The 21359-nt window shown below is 39.9% G+C and overlaps 1 protein-coding gene across 4 annotated transcripts in view; it reads left to right on the forward strand.

Moving 5' to 3' along the window:
* The first annotated feature begins 1319 nt into the window (after positions 1-1319).
* The window catches only part of RAPGEF2 (Rap guanine nucleotide exchange factor 2), a 188879-nt gene continuing 168839 nt past the window's right edge, over positions 1320-21359 (forward strand). For all 4 annotated transcript variants that reach the window (XM_074905695.1, XM_074905693.1, XM_074905696.1 and 1 more), the window contains exon 1: positions 1320-1732. In XM_074905695.1, the coding sequence (XP_074761796.1) occupies positions 1664-1732 (69 nt within the window). In that variant the 5' untranslated portion in view covers positions 1320-1663. The remainder of the gene's footprint in view (positions 1733-21359) is intronic.

The following is a 21359-nucleotide window of genomic DNA, read 5'->3' on the forward strand; positions in this document are numbered from 1 at the left end:
TTTAAAACTGCTATTTTTTATGGCAAAGGACATCACATTTTCAATCTGTTAGTTTAAAAAAAAAAAAAAAATCCCCATAAGGACTACTAATAAGCACCAACAAGCAAGATGTAGTCAGGATGTGGAACCCTCCCTAGTCTTTTCCCATGGTCTGCCCAGAATTATCGGTATTAGCTGCAAAAATATTTTGCTGACACATAGGAGTAGGATTAGCCCAAAGAGTTATCTTTATTAATGAGCCATATCTACAAATTCAGTAGGTTTATTAGTGTGTGAAGACATAGCCTGTTTGAGAGCCTTGTATGTCTAAAAGCATAACATTTTCTCTCCTGAGACCAGCAGTGTATACTTTGTAAGAAAAAAAAAATATGGTTATCCCTATGACTTTTCACAAATAAAAAATACAAATAAAAATTACACTACCTTACTTGTGATTAATATGTGTAAATCCCTGCTAGTGACTGGAAATCAGATTTCTTAATGTTGATATTATTTACATTGTGTGATCCATATCAGCAAAGGGTACACATGGCTTGTAGAAGCAAATATATTAATAGTATTACACTGCCGTTAATGGCACATTAATAATACTTCCCTGTTTCCTATTTGCCAAGCTGCTGTTGAGACATGCTTGGTGTCACAGTAAACAAAGAAAATCAGCCATGTTGCAAGACCTTGATTCTTTAAAAACTTAAGTTCACGGGAGAAGCAGCTGCTAGATTACGCCCAGAAAAAGTGTCAAAGATTTCACACCCTTCCCTTCCTCGGTTTTTATCTCGGGCAGCAATGGCAGAGGGGACAGCCGGCTGATACGGATTACTCTTGAGAAGAGTGACAACAGGTGGCCTCCCCAAAGCAGGGAGTCACTAGATCCAGCAGATCAAGTAATTTTTTGTGGGTTTTTTAATTTTTTTTTTATTTTTTAATGTCTTCGTGTCCAGCTCGCTCGTCACCAGCATTGATAAGATGCATCACCGAACCTGTGATAATGCGCGTCCCTCGGGACCGTGGCGACAGCCGGTTAGTCTTCTTTTTTTTTTTTTTTTTTTTGGGGGGTGGGGGGGGGTAAAAACGGCAGCGATGGCTTCCCGGGGAGGTTGGGGTTGGGGGGGGGAAGGATGCTAAGGCACCGCTGTCGGTGCGGGGGGGCGAGTCGCTGGGGGCCGCGGCCGGCGGGGTCCCCCCGCCGGCCGCGGCCCCCAGCGACCCGCCCCCCGCCCTGACCCGCCCCCCCCGCCGCTCCGCCTCCCGGAGCCAGCAACTTCCCCGTCGCCGAGGCGGGCGCGGAGCCCCCCATCATCCCGGATGGGAGGAGGAGGAGGAGGAGGAGGAAGAAGAGAAGGAGAGAGGCGGCGACCACGACGACGACGGTGCCCGGGGGGATGCGGCGGAGCGGGCCGGCGGGAGGCGTAGAGCCGGTTAACGAGGGAGCGCCGAGCCGTTGTCGCCGCCGATACCGGCGGGGCTCGGCCGCCGCCGCCTCCTGCTCCTGTTCCGGGCGGCGGCGCTGCTGAGCCCGCGGTGTCTCCGCGCCGCGCCGCCTCCCAGCTCCTCGCCCAGCGCTCCGGCCGCGCAGCCCGCAGCGCCAGGCCGCGGCCGGCCCTCCCCCATCCCCTCCCCGGGCGGCGGCGGAGCCCGGGCAGGCGGCGGCAGGAGGGGCGCGATGGCGTCCTACGTGGATAACAGCTTCCGCCAGGCGGTGATGAAGAACCCGGCGGAGAGGAGCCCCCAGGTAGGCGGCCCTGTCCCCCGGACCCCCTCCCACCCCGGAGGGGGGCTGCCCCGCTCCCCTCCGCTCCCGGCGGGGCGCACCCCCGGCCGGGGGGCAGCGTGGGACCCCCACGGCCCCGCTCCCGGGGGAGCGGAGCGGCTGTGGGGCGGGCTTCACCCCCAAACCCCCCCAGCGCTGCATTCCCCGGCGGCCAGCTCACGGGGAGGGAGGAGATGGTTTAACGCGGACAACTTTCCTCCTGCTCCCTAATTTTATTTTTTTTTGGGGGGGGGGTGGGAGGGAGAGAAACGCCAGCTGAGTTTATTTTGAAGATTGTTTCCGGTAAAAAGAAAAATTCACTTAGAATGTAATTTTTGGGTTCGCATTGTTTTGTTATTACCCACCTCCTCCCCATTTCCCTCCCCCCCCGCGCTGTGACTGGATTTGAATTCAATCCCTACTTTTACATAGCTGGCTGGAGCTGGCAGCGCCGTTTCATAATGTTGGGGCTGAGGTCAGTGGCATTCTTGGCAAGTCCTTGCTCCCCAAAGTAGGGTGAAATCCTTACACAATGGCACCAGAAAGGAATTTTTTAGATACCTGTACCGGGCTCCTGGAGCCCTCTTTGTCGGAGAAGTGCGTGAGTTGAAGCTGTTTGTAAGTGTAATTGCACTTGGAGAGGCTAAGAAAGGTTAAATTGGGGACTGGAGTGCATACAGAAACATTTTGACTTAACATGACCTGAAAAACAACTAAACTGAATGAGTTCCTTCTGCTTCCAAATCGTTACTGCAGTGGCTGTTGCTGCCAACTGTCTAAAGACTAATAAGCTTTACACTGATCCCCACATCAAGCCGCGGTTCAATAGCTAATGATACAAGGAGTTACTTTGCTTGGAGTTGTAATGCCATCTGTCCTATTTTCTAAAGGCTTGTCCTGTCTCTGAGCAGTCTCTGTGTTCTGGTTTTGGGGAAGAGATGCTCTTACTGATTATTTTGGCAAACGGCTGATTGGCTGGTGACGTTTTCAAATTGGGGGCAAAGAGGAAACCTTGACTTTCGGTCGGCACCCATAAGTCATTCCTCCTACTATAGATACGTCATTGTGGTAATGTTATTTTTATCCTCATGCTCATGGAATACGTCTGAGAAAATAAAAACTCCCATGGAAAAATATACTGACTGCATAGGCGTCGTATTTAGTGTCTCTTTTTTGCAAATCTTCCCCCCCCCCTTCTTTTTTTTTTCCCCCTTTAAAAAAAAAGGACTGCTTCTGGAATGTGTTTTTGTGGTGCTAAAGTTGTTTCTCTGTCCTTGTTTGACCTTTTCCAAATGTCTGTTTGCGTTCAGTGCTGGACCCAGCCCTTCAGTGAGTGTGTTGTGAAAGCTGAAGGAGGCCCGGTGCTCTCTCCTGGGGAGGATGCTCTCCGCAGACTCATAGTGAGGTCCCTCGTTGGTAGAGCTGTAAATTCCAGGCCGGGGAGCCTGCCGGCGATGTCCGGCCTTGGGAGATGGTTATCGAAGGATGGTCGGGTGTTCAGGAGGAGTGACCTGGAAGATGCTCACAAACCAGTTGGTCAGGTAGTGGGGCCACCAGGTTGGGCTTGGGGAGACAATGCTTCCCTTATGACATGATCTGTGCCACGCAAACTGTTAAACTTTCTCCTGCCCTTGCCAGTTGGCCCTGCTGTCTAGAAGAAGTAACAAAAAAAAAAAAAGAGGCAGAAAGTAAGAAATGACGCAGTGAAGAAATTAGCCTGAATGCAGGGATAAAGCCGGTGTGAAGGGCACAGAGCAGAGAGCTAAATCAGGAACACCAGGGCTGCGTTAATGCTGTAAAACTTCCCGAATCAGCAGACTGGAAGCCTGCTGTGGCAATTGCCACAGGAAAAGAAACCCATCCTTAAATCCGTGAAACTGACACTGGCCAAAATAATCCACAAACAAGACCAAATTTGTGGGAAACACAATGTATTGTTAGCACTGGAAATACTTGAAACTGGTGATCAGGCGTGCCCTCCTGTTGCTGCTGGGGAGAGCAGGGCTTGCAGCAGAAAACTCAGTTGGCATTTCTGTGAGAACTGCTCGTATTGAATTGTGTGTGCTGAGGAGCTTATTAATGTTGGTTCTCTGTTATGGAAATCAGTTTTATTTTACAAGAGTATTGGAATGTGAAAGAAATATGCTTATGCATATCATCTTTCAGTCATTAAGTAAAATTAAAAAGATGTTGATATAGAAAGCCAGACCTTGGTCTTTTTTCTTCCCTTAAAGTAACTTTTTATTGTCTCTTTAGTTGTATTTTTCTTTCCTTGTTATGCTGTCTCATAAAGATAGTTAATTTTGGCTTTTGAGAAGACATGAGGTGTCTTTAAATTTGGGAGGGGGTTGGAAAGAGAAAATATATTTATCATATTCATGTCAGTACAGGAAATAACAAAAGAATTATGTTAGTAGCACATTTGCTGCTTACTTACATTAACAATCTCATTGAGGCTCACCTCTTCCCAAATCATGGGGAGGTAAATAAATACATATTTGACATTACTATTCACCCTGGATTGTCTTGGTGCAAATTTGGCAAAATTACTTCACTGCAGGCTCAGAGGAGCGAGTGTCAGATAGCCAGCTCATACTTGTATGTACGGAAGATGTGCTTGTATGTATTTGAGAAGTGCTAGATCTGATACATGTTGTCAGAGAATGCAAACTTAACTTTGCATGAACCTCTGTAGTGCAAAAGTCTCTTGACAATTTTGGACTGGACTGTTTTTTTGGTTTTGTGTGGTTTTTTTTTTTTTTTTTTTGTTTAAAAGTAAACAGTGTATTCTGCAATTGCTTTGGAAAATCCTTGGCTTTGTATCTCTTTGGTGTATCTTCACTTACGGAGTTTTTCTGAATTTTGTAAATTACAACTCAACACTCCATTGACTAAAGCAGCTCAAAAAATAAAAATAAAAATGTAAATGGCCCATACTTAAACATGCCTGTTGTGTAACAGAGCTCTCCTCTTTAATTGCTTTATTAAACTATTCATTTTCTCTTTGAAGACATGAACTAGGAAGTTAATTTAACTACTTTGGGGGATCTGACTTCTAAATGTTCATAAATTACAAATGGTTTTATGCCCTTAAGCTGTGAGTAATAGCGATCTCTCTCTCTTTTTTTTTTTTTTCCTCCAAACCTCTTATATGAACGGTTATAGCTTGTAAGTCTTTTCAAAACAGATTCTTATTGGTGTCATAGGCCATCTTAGAAAGCGTGCAGTTTTATACTGGTGTCGTTTAATCTGAGAAAATAGGGCTGCTTTTGTTTTCAAACAAGAGAAACCAAGCCCTAATCTCTTTCTTTATCCTAACAACTTATTTGCATGGCATGGTATGTGAATAATTACCCCAGAAACTCCACATACTAGTTCACTGTTTTCTTTCCATGTAGTGACGTCTGCAGGAAGAATTTTTTTTTTTTACTGTAGGCCTTATACATGTTAGGTGCCTAAGGTTTTCTTCTGGAAACTGCTGGTGTGGTATATCGAGGCAATTCAGTACACTAGTAACAAATAGCAGAGAGGTAACAGCATTGGGCCACATCTTGAGGAGAGAACTGTACAATAGCTCTTCATTTGATACTAGTGCGTCATTTAGTGTCAGAAGACGTCTAAACAGGATGCTACTGTTGACCAGATATTCCCTTCTTGAGCACTCAAGAGGAACAATGGTTTAATTATAGGATGTATCTATGCTTTTTCCAAATAAACTTTCAGCTTGTTCACTTGTTGTAACCACTGATAGCATGATTGTGTGCAATCTTCAGATAAACCAGAAATGAACATTTCCTTCTTGCTATAGGGATCTCTTGGCAATAAATACAAGGCTGTCTAGTTTCATCGGATCATAGAAAATAAGTGTTTTATATGTAAGTCTAGCACAAGGAATTATACTCGGTATTTAAATTCAGGCTTATTGTGTATCTGTGTATCAAATACACCAGAAGACTAAAATTATCTTTTTCAAAAGAGCTTATTTGGGTTTTCTTTCATTTGGAAAACAAAAATGTTTTGGAGCTTGAGTTTTGCTTTCAGATTTTCTTCACTGTCACCATGCTACCATGTTACCATCTTTTTGATGCTAGTATTTAAGGAGAAAGGTAATACCTGTTATCATGCTGCTAACAGCACTATAATGCTGAGAACTGATTCTGCTGCTAAATTCTTCTGCTGGTTCTTGGTAGCCCTGGAAAGTGAAGGACTCTGACAGCTGATGCCTGGTATTTGGCTGTATTACATTTTTATAATGTTTTTTCTATCATGTGTCTCAGGGCTTTGTAATGTGGTTATTCAGGAGTAGCTTTACTTTGCAAGGTTTGACCTTCTGGGTTGGTTTTTTTTTTTGGGGGGGGGGGGAGCCTGTTTGGCCAGCAAAATGAGATTCCTAACTGCACTTCCCATGACTCTGTTCAGACTTTCTGCAGCAACTAATTCTGACACGGGGGCATGAGTCTGTTACATTTTGTGTTAACATTGTGACCGTGGTTAGTAACCCAGTTTAATGAAGAAAGGCTGTTGGAAGTTCTTGGTCCAGGCACTTTTGCTTGGTAGTTGGCTTGAAGTAAAGTTGCCATCATAAAGTCAGATGTAAGGGTAGTTGATCTGAGCAAAGCAAGCCCTCCAGATCCTGCAGGGTTTTAGAAACTTGTTCAAAATAGTTAACATCTCCTGAATGTGTCTGATGAACTGTAAGTTAGGTGGTGTCTTTTGGTGTCTCTTGGGCTGTAAGTGGGGGAGATGGATACAGATAAAACAGGAGAAGTTATAATAGACTGTTGACCACAGAAGTTTTTCTTGGTGTGTTTCAGCACTTAACCGGAAGGTTAAAAAACCATAGTAACTATCTAGAAAAAGTGAGACCTTTACCTGAGAAAGCAAGTAATGTGTTTGTTTAGTAGAGAAAAAATATTAGAGAATGTGTTTTTGAAGTATACATTTTTTCTCTTAATGTTTTTTCTCGAGCTAGTATTATTATGCAGCATAATTTCTTGCCCAGCAAATTTGATTGTATTGAATATGTCTTTTTGTGGCTGATAACTAAACCCGAAAACACTTGTGTAGCTCAGATTTTCTTGCCACCTCTCTAATCTCTGTCTGTTGAAACAGCCCTGAAATATCTGATGCTGAACTTCCATCGAGAATTTTCATGCCCTTCCCAAAACTAAGGGCATGTACTGCAACAGGTTGCTCAGTATCCTCTTTGTTTTGAAAGAAAATATGTTTATTTCCCAGTCTTTCTGGTGGAGGGCGCATTTTCCCATAGCCGTTCATATCTTTGTTGCTAAGAGCTTTGAGAATGGTGAGAACATTGAATTTTTAATTTCTTTTGCAGTAGTTCTTCCCTGTCATAGGGCTAGCACTTTCCCTGTTTGTAGACCTCTGTATGCTGTAATAATATGAGTTTCACCAGCCTTTACAAAGACCTCGGTGTGATCAGGAAGCCTTCACCTGCAGAGCAGAAGTAGCCAATTTGAAGCCTTGTCCTAAACACTTGACTGTTTTCTCATGACATCAGAAGGTTGCAGCTCGGTTAGCAATACATATCTGAGCCACTTTGGAAAGCGAGGGGTTTAACTGTAGCACCAAGAAGTTCTGTGCAAGTTCCTGCCTGATGATTATCTGTTTGGTAGAGTTTGCTTTTGATTTCTGCCCTCCTGGGGCTGCAGAAGTGTTTGCACTGGGTTCAGGCTGGATATGTTCCTGTGAGCTGCGAGTATGTTTCTGAGTTACTCTCCTGCACGTAAAAGCAGGGAGCATAACGACTCCGCCTTGCCTTTCTGTGGCAATCTTTTTTAGGAAAGTTACTGAAGTGAGCAGTGCTGGGTCTGAAGCTCGGGAATCTTCCCCTCAGCCCAAGATTTTTTTGTCTACTTGCCTTTTAACGTGCTGTTCAGAGGTAAGCGTGCGTGTCTGTACCCTCAGCGGTGCCGAAGAGACAGCCTTGTCCCACCTGCCTTGCTCACCCCTCCGGTGAGCCAGGGGTAGTAGCCAGCGGTGCTGCTGGGCAGGCTGCGCTGGAGGAGGGTTATTGCAAGGCAATACTGACAGCCGTGGCTAGGCTTGCCCTTCTATTAAAGCTAATAATAAGGAGAATAATCTGTTGAACTTCTGAGACAAAAAAGACTGATAGTTTGTTCTTGGTTCTGAAAGTGTAGATCAGCAAAAGTAAACGGCACACAAGCATTTTCCCAAAATTGTGTTTTTCTTTAAGAGGAAGATGCAATGTTCCATGGTTTATCAGGTTATTCATAGAAAACACTATGTACTTGGAAAAAAAGATGATTTAATGTAATCTCTGAAGATGCTTCCATTATGCTTACTACAATAGACGTTAGCTAAGGTTTTGTGAAAACAGTACTTCTTTCTTGAATTCCATTGTTATAAAAATAAAAATCTGTGTGCTTAAAAGTCTGCATCCTTATGCAAATTGAATGGTGGCTCAAGTTGTTCCGATGAATTACTGATCTGATTTTGATAACTTTTTTCCCTAAATCAGAATGCTGTTACTTAATCTGTTAGCATGTTTCAAGAATAACCATATGTGTACTGAACAGTCATTGTAAGAACTTTGACTTCCTCATTGAGGGTTTTTTGTATCCTCATGAGAAAATATATTTTGGCTTGTGTTTTGGGAACTTTCCCACAGTAGGAGATCTAATTTTTGCGAGGTATTGTTTGGGAATTCAAAAGGAGCGCTGGCAGAAAGATAGCTCTACAAAGATGCTTTGTGAAGGGCAACTGAGCCTGTGTGCCTTGTTTGCTGCAGCCAGTGTTGCAGATTTAATTTGCTGGATGTATTTTGCGTGAAGAGATGTAGTTGAATAAGTCTTGAAATGCAAGTGGTGCTCCGCTTCCCTTTTTCTGAAGATGGTGAAGTTGACCGCTTTTCTTGAAAAGGGAGAGAAAGAAGCCCTACTGCAGTGCTTTTCTTGCAGCTTTGTCTTGGAGTTAAAATTAGCTATTTGTTCTCTCTGGGTATCTCTGTATTCTGCCCATATATCTGTAGATGTATTTCTTTGTGTATCTCTGTCTTGTCTGACCTGAATAAAAGTGATTTAATAGATAATTTTCAGCAGCTCTAAAGAAATGTTGCCAACAATAACAAGCAGCATGTATATCATTGCCTGATTAAAACACTGAAGGAATGGAATAAGATTAAAAAATTTAAATGTTCTTAGGAAAAAAAGAGCATGAGTTTACTTTTCAGCACTCATGAAAATGGAAGGAATTTTCCTGTATTAATATTTCTATGGATAGCAAGATTTCCCCATTTTTCTGCTAGTCATATGTATTCTGATAAACACAAACAACAAAAAGAAAATGCATCTGATATCAGTATAAATTACCTGGGAAAGGCTATTAAGTTTTGTGGAAGACATGTTGATCAAGCATGCCTGTTGTTGACTGTCTTTACCAGGCTGCTTGTTTTTGTTTGCTTTTTGTGTGTCTTAAAGTTAAAATGAACTTGGCTTAATAAATAAAAACATTTATTTCGTAGTTATTTCTGATTTCAAAAGGGAGAGATAGGTCCTGTTCCTGTGGGATGATGCTTGAAGATTTTTGAGGGTGTTTTTCTGTGGTGGTTTTTTTTTTTTCCATTTTGTATTTGCAGTTTGTATTTTTAAGGATACTCTTGTCTCCCTTTTTATTTTATTTTTTCTGTAGTTGGGGGAAAAAAATATTGGTACAGTCTTTTCCATTTGAAATTAGTCATTTAGACTTCTTGTCCTGTTAAGCAAAAAAACCCCCAATCTTAGAGGGGGTGAGATAGGATGTTATGCAAATGTGGTTTGTGAAGTAGTTGATGGAAAAACAAGACTGCACCACCACTACAGTTGGAAGAAGCTTCTGCTTGATTTGACTTGTCGAAACCAAAGGCTAAATCTTTCATGGTGCATCATATTTTTCTAGCAGCAAAGCTTGTTTAAGAGCTTTGTTTCCCATGCTGATGTTCTCTGCTGCCTCATTTGTGTCGATACAACTGTTGGTGAATCTACAATATAAACAGGATAAGTGATACAATCTTGTTAGTTGAACAAAGGAAAAGTGACTTATTTTTGAGAAATGGTGTGTGAGGGTTTCTTTCTTTCTAAAATCTGGGTGACTCAATCTGGTTTAGATTATGCCTCCAAATGTCAGTGTTGGTGCAGCTGAAGGTGTAAAGACTTGCACTACAAGACTGAGAATAAATGCTTATGGTTGTGTGTAGGAACCTCTGAAACAACTTAACCTCCTCCAGAGAGTGTATGGTGCTCCATTTTAAAACACTACCTTGAAGTAGTAAAAAAAATATAAACTGGGTGGAATATTATTATATTGTTTCTTCTTGATTCACTTCCTAAAATTAGATTTATTTTTTTTTTTACTTATGAGACATGTGCAAGATGCTTCTTGAGAGAGACGTCTTCCATTTTTGTTCTGAGGATTAACTTCAAAGGAAACTTTTGTAATAAGTGTCTAGCTCTAAGGTTTTTACCCATTAAAATATGGCAATGATAAGAAACCTGGGCAGTAACACTATCTTTGCATGCTCTGAATTGAGTGGATAAGAGATGCTATGGCATGGTTTATTTTTGTATTGATAATACTGAGTGTTGTCTGTATTTACATTGCTTTGTTGTATGGTAGCTGAAAAATGGATGCTGGTGGGCTCTCTTCCTGGGGGAAACAGGTGTGAAGTGGAACTTAATTTTATTCATATGCAGGTGAAGAGACTTGCACACTTTTCGGTATCTGAAAACTATTGGGACGTACCTAAAATATGTACCCTATAATGGTTTTGGTTGGACTTTGACATAACTCATTAATCAGGAAACTGTTCCCTCACCCAAACAGAACATGTTTTCAAAATACGTAATCTTGCTGAAATCAGCAGTACACTGCAATTGTTTGAGCAGCCAGCACTCATTTTGTTGTGTGAATATCAGCCATATCAGAATACACAGCATTAGTAAATACAGGTACTGTAGGTACATTGTAGGTACATTGTGTAGGTACATTGTGAACTGAGAAAGGAGGAGACTTGGCCATGCAGTATCACAGATTTCTTTGTGTCTGTTGTCAGTGTTGCTGTGGGTGTCAGAGGTATCCTCCCTCATCTGCACCACAGGCAGGCAGGTGTTGCTGAAGCAGGCACTTACTTTTTACCTGTGTTCTGTAGCTCATTCAGTTTTTGAAGGTGTCATAGCTGCAGTAATAAAAAAGACACACTTCTATTTAAATAGCTATGTCAGTGTTTTGAAGTTATGGCATTTTACTACCTTTATGTATGATGGTGCTTTGTGTTGAAATAGGTTTGAACTTTATAAGCTAGCAACTGCAAAATTAAAATGTAGTAAAAATGTATTAATATTGTCAAGGAAGAACAGGCCCCACAACAGACAAGCTGATATTGTTAAAGTATCTCTGGATTCTCTGATAACTGATGAGAAATTGTTCCTATTAAAAAGTGAGAGGAAGGGAGCTGACTGTGCCCTCACTGACTGTGCCCTCTGCCTCTGGAATCGTTCCTTGATTCTGGAGGAACCACAGTCTCCAAAAAGATTAAAAAACTAGAAGAAAAATGCAGGTTCTGAGTGCTGCGGCAGCAGAATATGTGGAAAAAATGTTTCATGTTGTTGGGCTTTTTGTCCCAGTTGCTAAACTTACAACAAGAAGCTGAAAGCTGAAGTGATGTGGTTGATCTTGATGGACGTTTTGATTTCCTATTGAGGGTGGTTAATGACTGGCAGCTTCTCCTGTGAAGGCAGTAAGTGGCCCATCGATTGAAATTACATTAGTACTGGTCCTTTGTAAAATATTAATTTAGCTCATGGATGAAACACATGTTGAGATCATGGAGAAATGCAGTTTGATGGTCCATTTTGTCTGTAATCTCAAAGGAAAAAGAAGCAAGTGTACCTTAAGAAAAACAGTAAATGGGGCTATAGTTTATGGAGGATGCTCTGAGTATGAAACAAGAAATAAGGTTTTGCACTGGTTAATGATGAGTGCTGTCAGGTGGTGTCTCTCTCTCTAAACTCTTCTTTATTAGTGTAGTAGCTAAGTAGTTTGAATATATTCCCTGCTAAGGAGGTAGTGAGCAGATGGTAGACACTCCCAGTGAGGCAGTTTTCACTCTGAATTACGGAAAGGTAGTTGTGAAGGTCTCTGTCTGAGTTGCAGTTCGTGTTCTCTGTCGATCTATGGTACGCATTTCTAGATGGTACACCAAATTTATTGCAGGCTTACAATGTATTTGTTACACAAATCACAAAAAGTCAGACCCCTGTGTGAATGGCAACGCAGTGGTCTGATCTGAAGACTGAAGTATTTCACACGCGCCGTAGGTATGGAAACACTAGTGGCTCCGCCAGCTACATGCTGACCAGGAACGGGCTCTTGCTGGAATGAGGGTAATTGAGTTTCTATTCTTGTCATGGCTTCTCTGTTACTGCTGAAAGCTGCTAATTAGCGCTGATGCCTTGTTTTGATTTGTGATGATTTCGTTTGAAAATGCCAACTCCTTGGTCTTATGTAGCCCACTGAACGACTGTCAGATGGCAACACAATTCCAGCTCAGCTATTAAAAATGATTTGAGGTAACAACTCCAAGGGAAGGATGATAGTTGTTGTACATACTTGCCAAGGTGGAGGAAAGGAGTATATTCTGTCTCATCCATATTTTAGGTAGCCATCTATTTTAGTGCTTTTAGCTCTTATTTTACCAGACTGAGTACTGATGAATAGCTGGTCTCCACTACTCCTAAATCGTCTTTAAGAAGCATGTAAGACTCTTTTATTTAAGACGACTTTTAGAGGAATATCGCTTTAGCGGTTGAAAAACTTCTAGACTACTGGATATCACTGGAAAATGATTGCATATGTGACATGGTGGTGTAAAAATGCTTTGTTAGCTTTGTAAAACAGTTCTGAGAACCTGGAGCAAATAAATTTGAGGTTGGGGGGTAGACTACTTCTTTTTGATCCACGTGAGAAGATGGTATGTTTCTGAATGTCCAGGTAAATTATCAATCCTTTTTTAATTTCTCCCTTCTCTTACTCATTCTTTGTATGTAGCCTTGTGCTATGGTTAAACCTCTGTCTTATTGATTTGATGTCTTGTATTTTCTCCCTGTCTAAACCTCCATTGGTAGTGCTTTTTGAATTGTGTGCTTTAGTCATCACTTCAGGTATTTTTCTTACTAGGAGAGCGCTTAGAAAGAAATGGCAGGATGGTTTCAGCTAATTCTTTCATTCACATGTATTGATTTCTGAGTGGGAGGTAAACTCCTCTTTATTTACAAATTGCAATACAGTGTACATTATAAAAGTTATTGTCCACTTTTAAAACAAAAAGTACAAATACCCCCAGTATGTCATCATCAGAATTGACATATGTCAAATTTTGAACTTGATTTGGTTGATAAACTAGCATTGCCTTTTAAGATCTAATGTTCTTATGTGAATGAATATTCTATGTGAGTTTAAAAGTAAAGAGAAAATAATGGTGCTTTCTTACAGTCTATCTTGGCTTGACAGTAAATGAACATTTAGCCATGACGAAAGTAACACAGTTTATAGTGACACAACCTACATAAATCCAGTTGGATTTGCTGTTGACATTGGCCCATGTTCCAGCATACGAGTTACCTTACATTTCTTTTAAACAAAGGAGGTTTGTTTGAAACAGGTGCTCTAATGGTTACCCTGGCCTTTATAAATAGCTTTTAGGTGAAGTATTACTTCTGTTGGCTGTGGGTAACTTCACAAGGCATCTTGGTGTATTGTGTGAGGTTTCCTTTTTTTTTTTTTTTTAAAAAAAAAGCTGTCTTGGCTATAGCTTTGTGATGTTTACTGCCTCATACATTGCTGTTTATTTTTAGAGCATGCTTGTCACAATTTGTCAGCTAAATACTGGCCTGTCACCTCTGCTGTTAGATAGCTGCTGAAATGCCATTCCTAAGATGAGGGGGTTTTTTAAGCTACACATAATGAATTAATACCTACCCTGGTTCTTTCAGGGTAGTCTTAGTTTCGGTAGGAAATAATGTAGCTAGAACTTGCCAACTTTGTAAAACCTATATAGCAACAGAAAAAAAATAAGACACTGTTATTAGGTATTACAACTGTATGATAATGTGTTAAATTCAATGTGCTAGTATGATTTTGAAAGTCTGTGGTAACTTGCCTGAATGTGCCAAAAGGTTTGAATGTTATTTATGAACAGTAATGAAGAATATTTCTAAATCAATTATAAAATGATCAAGGACATAACAAAGAAACAGCAGGGCCAGTATGTGAGCTGGTAAGGCATGGCTGCTTACACACTGTGATTGCCTTAGGAAAGCTGTATCAGAATTTCCTTTAAGTTAAAAAAGCACAGTTCAGCTTTATACAAGTGACATCTGATATCTTACTTGATTTCTTTTCCTGTTTCTTCTATTTATAGATGTCTTGAGTTTGGGATTTATCTGAAAGCTAAGGTCAGGAAGTGCCTTCCTCCAAAAATGCTACTTGTTGTGGTTTTCTGGCATGTCCTCCCCCCTCTCCTTCCCAAAAGGAACTGTACAAAAAGTATTTTTCCACAATGAAACACAGATCCTCAACTCTGCAGATTTCATGATCTGTGGTGTATACTGCTTCACCTCCAAAAATGAGGCTTTTAAAATCATCTCTTGGTATCCACATTAGTTGTATGACTGTGATTGAAATGCAAAAGACAGTAACCAGTTTAATTTGAATTACTACTGCTTTAAACAGAGTCTACATGTGGGTTGGGATGTGGAGGCAGAGGAACATAGGCCATATCCTATTTGTTAGGACTTATTTCCCATGTGGATTTTCAGATGGTATTAATGACTTTTAGAGAGGAGTACTTATATACATGGGGAAGATGCTCAACCATTGCCTATGCTTCCACCAACCATTTAAGATCATGGAGGAAAGGTTTCTTCCCACCCTGGAGGTGATGAGAATAATAAGCACATGGTCATGAAACACATGAAGTTTTTTGTGAGTTCTGGTGTATGGAAAAGGTTCTCCCCAACTTGCAAACAAAAGGCAATTACTTAAACCAGTCCCCTGAAAGAGTGTGGCAATTCTGAGGGCAGCAAAGATGTGTGAGTGCAATGAATGCTTTTGACTAAATAACTGGTTTTGTTGTAGTTGAGGTTCAGTGCAAGGTCTTAAATTCAAGATTGATTTCTCAAACAGCTCTGTTAAGTCATTAAAGTTTTCAGTATTGTTTATGCAGCAGAACAACTGAATTTGTATGCTTGTGGTATCACCATTTACAGCAAGCATGTACCTTAAAGTACTTTTGAGGAATGGCTATTGCTATAAGGAATTTAAAATGAGGTTATATTTGGAGATATGATTACAATCTTTAACTAAACAAAGGCCCTGCACCCAAGTCATCTTGTGATAGTCCCCTTTTTAAAATGTATTTAAACCTGTGTACTTATTGAAACTACTGATGACCAGTAACTTCTTTCTGGAATACAGGTTGGACAGTATGTTATATGGTCTATAATTGCTATTTTGTCCTTTGAGTTTGTTTTTTATTGTTTCATACTTCCATATACAGTAAGCTAAATTGTGTTTAGAGTTAGGACTGTCAACAGTAGCTGAACATTTTGTTTAACTTTAGGTTTGAGTATCTGGCTGTTGTATAACTTTTTATAATGGACCTGATTTGTGTTTAGTACTTTGCATTTACTTTTAAGAGACTTTGCAATCTGGTGTCTTGAACAGCTTTCAAGAAAACAAAATGTGAGTTTAATTGTCACTGTTTAACAATCTCATCTTCGGTGTTGTGCCAGTTGAAATAGGCTTATGAAACCAGCTCTGTATGTCTGAAAGTTTTCTGAGGTGTTGAAATTCAAAGTACTGACAAGACTGTTAAATTTATTCCAAAAAGTATTGTGGCATTTGTTAAGAAGCAGTCACAAACAAAATATTTTTCTGTATTCACACAATTTCTAACTTTATTGGTGCCCTGATAATTGGGATATCGGGTTTTAATTCTGTATTTAACCAAGAGATGCGACAAAGGCTCAAGTGTCATTTTGATATGTCCCAGTGCTTAGAAGGCTTGTGAACTGGTGGCCCTGTTCCTTTTGTTCTTGGCCAAAATCTTCCATAGACTCTGCAGTGGAAGAGTAACTTGCTGTTTTCACAACTTGAGTTTTTTTCTGCTTTCAGTCACCATAATAATTAAGCTGCTTTAATGTTTTTCTTGTGTTGCTAACTGTTAACCCTGTAAAATAACAGGGACCTACAGTTAAGACAAGTAAACCCCTTAACATCTGATAATTTCTGTGTCTTCTAGATGAAAAATGTCGAGGAGTGGTAAGCATCTTTTCAGGTGCTTTGCTGTCTGTTAAAAGTTGGTCTTGAAACCACTGGAATCCGGTAGCATGTCAAAACGAGTAATTTTGTATTCAATTTAATGAGTAGAAATGGTAGCTGTGAGGTAAGGCCATGTGCTGAGTGCTGAAGATGAACCTTTTTGCATCCACTACTCTGTTTCTTAGTTCAGTATGGGGACGCTTTCTAAAATGTCCGAATGGACATTTACCTTTCAAGATGAATGTCTGGTGGGGTCTTTTTCAGAAGAAAATTACAAAGTAGTGGCTGTAAGTAGTTGTAAAAGCAAGATCTTGTTGTTTTGTAGATGAGCTATGACTGCATCCAGTGACAGACCATCAGACGTGGTGGGCTGCAGATAATGCGGCAGTGCTCAGCAGCGGCTTCTTCGTGTTGCAGTGTTTTCAGCAAATGCCAGCTCTAAGGATACCATGGCCCCTGTGACACAAGCATTGCAGCTGCTCTGGAAGTATAACCTGCTTGGAATACCCTTGCAAAACTTGAAGATGCTGCAGTCATGAGTCACTTAGAAAATTTTAGTTAGGAGCCTGCTGTTCAGAAACATATGTTTACGTACAGTAGCTTTCAAATAGATTCCAATTTAATTCACTTACAAATTCTTTACTTTGAGAATATTAAAAGGAGATTATTCCTAGGGAATAATTCACCATTTCAGTTAATCTTCTCAGGAGATGTGTGAAGAACTTGGTAAAGGTTTTTCCTGTAATTAAAACAAAACAAAATCCAAACCAAAAAAATGAAGGGGGGGAGACAGTAAATAATTGATGTGTGAGACCACCTGCTGACCACGGAACATTGCCTTTTAATCCAAGATAGATACAGAAAATGGAGGGAGAAACTTCCAGACAGTGACATAATAAAAACCCAGAAAAAGCATAGGACTACTTAATACAGCATCACCCACACGTGGATCATCTTTTGTGTTTCTCATCTTGCATATTATACTGCCATCACTTAATTTTGTTTCCTGGATGAGGAGAAGGCTTTTTTCCTTTCTCTAATTTATGAATCTTCTGGTTAGTATCAACTGTGATCTTAATTTTTTTTTTTTCTTGGCTACTCTTCTTGTTCTACTGTTTATTCTCTTTGCTCTTCTCATTCTCTTCACAGTTGCAGGCTTTTCTGTGTGGATCTTTTTCTGATTGGTTTGTGCTGCCAGGATTCAACTTTCTAAAATTCCAGAATTACTCACTTTGGTAATGAACAATGCAAGAAAAATGCTTTAGGGGTAAAAGGGAATTCAGCCTGTCACAATCACTAAAGTATACTTGCTGCTTATGGACAGATTCCTTCCCCAACCTCAAAAAAATGCCTCTCTTACAAATACCATATAGTGTCAAAATCTGAAGTATGAGATGGCAATTGCACTGACATCTCTTAGTATGCTGAAAATTAAAATAACACTAGAATTATTTTTTTTGGCTTGTTACTTATGAAATTTCTGTTTAATCAATAGTCTGTGGTTTACATTTGCTTTTTATTAAAAAATAAAGTTCCCAGTAATAACAACATGATACTGAAATGACACACATTAGAAATGGTTTCTGACTGTGTTTATATTTAAAAAAATTCTATCCAAACATCTGTTTACACTTGAATAAAATCAAGAAAATGTCCTTGCTGTCCTGTGGGGTGTGTGTGGTTTCTTTGGTTGTGTTTTATTTTGCATGAAGAATAAATGAGTTATGGCAACTGAAACTAACATAGCTACACTGAAATTGTATTGATTGATAGCATGAAATGTTTGATATGCTCTAAATGTTCAGTTATGGAGCGTGTTTTGTTCTCATTATGATATCTTTCTCTAGTTAGTGTGAGTTATGGTTGCTATTAATATAGATATAACATTTCATAATTATCCTCAGTTTCAACAAATAAAGTATGTACTTTAAAAAAGTAAACAAAAATTCTCCACTTTGCATAGGAGGACTGCGAAATACCATAAATGAGTGCAAGAATGAGGGAAGTACTTTCCAAATTGGTATTTCGTATTTGGGATTGTGGGTAGCTGTCAGTCTTTCCCCTGGTCTGTTAAGGATGTAATCTGGAAAATTAGCTGGCAAGTAATTTATTCAAATATTATGCTGTCTTTAAAAATATAGACGGTGTCCAGAATTAAGTACCAATTAATAATATTTAACGGAGCCCTGAAGATGATCAGTTGGATTTCTAAGTAGTTTCGAGAAATAAGCTTTATCTTGTTCATTTTGTTATCTGCTGCTTGCTTGGCACTTGTCAAAGTAGTAGTGGGAAAAACTATGGATCTGGATATTAAGAAATGCTTTTATAGTCAGTGAGAGTAAAAGGTATTTTTTTACATGTGTAAGCAAATATTTTAATGCCAGACTGTTTTGCTCTCTGTTTTCATTAGAGCTGGGACAGCAAGCAGAGGACTTGAATGCTCTTTTTTCCAGCCAATTTGATGTCTTATAAATAAACTCCCTGGCATGTATTTTTGTGTCCCGCTCCTTTGAGCATTGCTCGAAGCTGCAGAACTTCCAATGATAGCAGTGTAGTGAAAAAACCCTTTTGGTGTTTCTGCATTATGACTGCACTGCTCTTCTGTAACTGCTACCCTGTGGACAGCTGAAAGATGTTGTCTGTTTCACAAAGGCAGATCTTAAAGCTTTTGTGTTGATGGCACTACTGGTAGGTGGCTGTTTGGAGGGACCTTAGAGCCTTTTAAATTAGCCGAGTCATTAAAAAGCTAATTTTAAAATACCGCAGTAGCTTTATCTGACATTGTCTTTCTGCCACCCATGTGCACTTACTTTTAACACTCCAGGAGCAAATGATTTTTGTATATCTTCTAGTTCTTTAAAGATGACAAAAGATATTTCTGGTGCCCTGCAGTTTGACTTGTACGTGAATATGTACGGATCACGTAGTCTTCAGTAGCTTAGTTATACTGCATCCTTATGTGAGTTCTTGGGTCTCCATGGTTAAATATTCAAAATTGTGAGGATGAAATAAAAGCTTTCACCAGTCAAACTTAATAGCGACAAAAATGGTTATTAGTGAAACTATCTTTGCAATCTGGAATACTTAAGCAGACACTTGTTAGGGAGTCTGCTACAATTTAAAGTAACTGTGGCCCTCTTTCCGAACTCAAGGAAAGAGTGTTTTATCGTGGTTGGGCTGGTTGAATCAAGGTGTGCATGTAGACTTGGGTGCTGCTAATGCAAGTGGATGGTTTTTCTCTTACCTGCATGAGATGATCTGAATCAACCTGAGCACCACTGTGCTGCTGTCCGTGTAGGGCTTTTTTATTGAAATAACCATCTGTCATTTTTTTATCCTTCAGAAGGAAGAGAGCATCCTGTAACTCTGCAGAAAGCATTTTGAATACAGTTAGTGTTATTCTACATTAATATAACCTTTTCTTCCTAATGGTATATTCTCCATTATCCAAACCCAAGAAAGATAATTTGGTATTGATATTTTGTATCTCTTAAGACATTTTTGTTTCTCTCAAGACAAACAGTGTAGCTTATTTGGGGGGAAAAAAGTGATCATATGCAAAAGAAATGTAATGGCCAACTTGAAAGTGTATGTTGGATTGTATTTTATGAACAGGTGCTAATATAAGAATAATATGGGCAATAATTACTGTCTTGGACACCTTGGAAATATTAGCTGTAGGTATTTTAAAATGTTAATAACCTTCAGCCCACTAGTCCAGACAGTTTCTGGAAGGCTGAGGAAGCTGTTAGATAATGAAGTGTGGTGATGTTCACCAGAAGCAGCCTAACAGCCAACAGCGTATATACTACTTTGTGCGACATTTTAACATGTAGTAGATGAATATTAACCATTTTAACAGAACAATGTCTAAGAGCTTGGTGGTTTTTTTTTTTTTTAAAGGCTAAGCCCCAGATGGGTAATACAGGAAAAGAAATGAAACAGGAGAGGCATAGGAGGTCAGAGTATATGGTGCATGTTTTCAGGTAGCTCCTGTTCCCCCCTCTGTTAGCTGTCCCCTCCAGCCACTTGGCTCTTGATTTGTGGTTCTTTAGAAAGACATATTGTTTCATTTACCGTACTGGTAGAGGAAAGTAACTTTCAGAGGAAGGTTATATAAGGAGAAAGTGGGGGCCTTGAGTTCATAGCAACTCAGCCCATTTTTTCCTTAAATGCAACTGAGATAAATTTTAAGGTTAACCTCAATAATTTTAATTTACAGAAACAAGTATGTGGCTATATTCTATTGGCGCTCCCCCCCCCCCCCCCCCCCCCCCCCCCCGCCCCTGTTGGTTGCTTTCGTTCAGATCCAGGTAAAAATGTGCTTTAACTGAAATTGGATTTTAGCATCTCCTTCATTTAAATTAACTGTATTGTCCAAGCTATTCATCCACTGATGTAAGACTCTAATGTCATACATAAATTGCATGCAGTACTGTAGATGCAGGAGTTTCTCGTGTCTAGACTGGGATGCCCAGAAGGAAGAGAAATGTCAGTGATGTTTTCCTCTACAGTGATATCAGCCTAACTGATGCTCTGATCAGTTTTTACACCTGCAAAAATGCTTTTGATCATGTCATATCACCATTTTTTTTTTTTTTTCTGAGAAGTGACATAAACTGTACTGGCAAAGCAGCTTTTGCGGATGTCTCTGCTCGTGTCAGCTATGTTTGACTGCCTTCGCAGGCTTTTCTTTTTATAGACCTGTCTGGAGAGAGAGGGATTGTAGGAGTGATAATAACAGCTTTCATTTTCATGAAATTTAGTGAAGTGTTTGCAGTCTCCTTGTTACCTTCCTGTACAAGTATTACTTCACCAACGAATTAAGTGACTGTTAAGCTAACTGATCTGCAGGTGTTCCTAAATTTTTGGGTGTCTGATGTTGATAGGTATGTCTCATCTCACTATGCTGCTATTCATAAGAGAAAGTGAAACAGTCCTCTAACTTTTCCAATTTTTTTACAAAAATATGGTGCAACTCATTACAAACCCTATTTGGAGGGCAAAAAGGGGGAGAGAAGAATGTTAAAATGGTAAATATTTCTGTATGAAACCATTAGGCAGGCTGACTTAAATGTAAAGGTGGGACTACTGACTATTTCATATTTCAGCAAGATGAGCAGGGGCATGGGATGGCTGGTTCTTTTGTAGTATTATTTCTGATCTTACTAGTCTGGCACGTCTTTCAAAAAGAAAGTGCTGCTATTGTAAAGGGGGAGGGAATCCATAGGTTCATGATTGTATGGTTTGAGGGGGAAGATAAAATTTTCTT

This window comes from Athene noctua, chromosome 4, assembly GCF_965140245.1.
Source record: "Athene noctua chromosome 4, bAthNoc1.hap1.1, whole genome shotgun sequence".
Taxonomy (NCBI): Eukaryota; Metazoa; Chordata; class Aves; order Strigiformes; family Strigidae; genus Athene; species Athene noctua.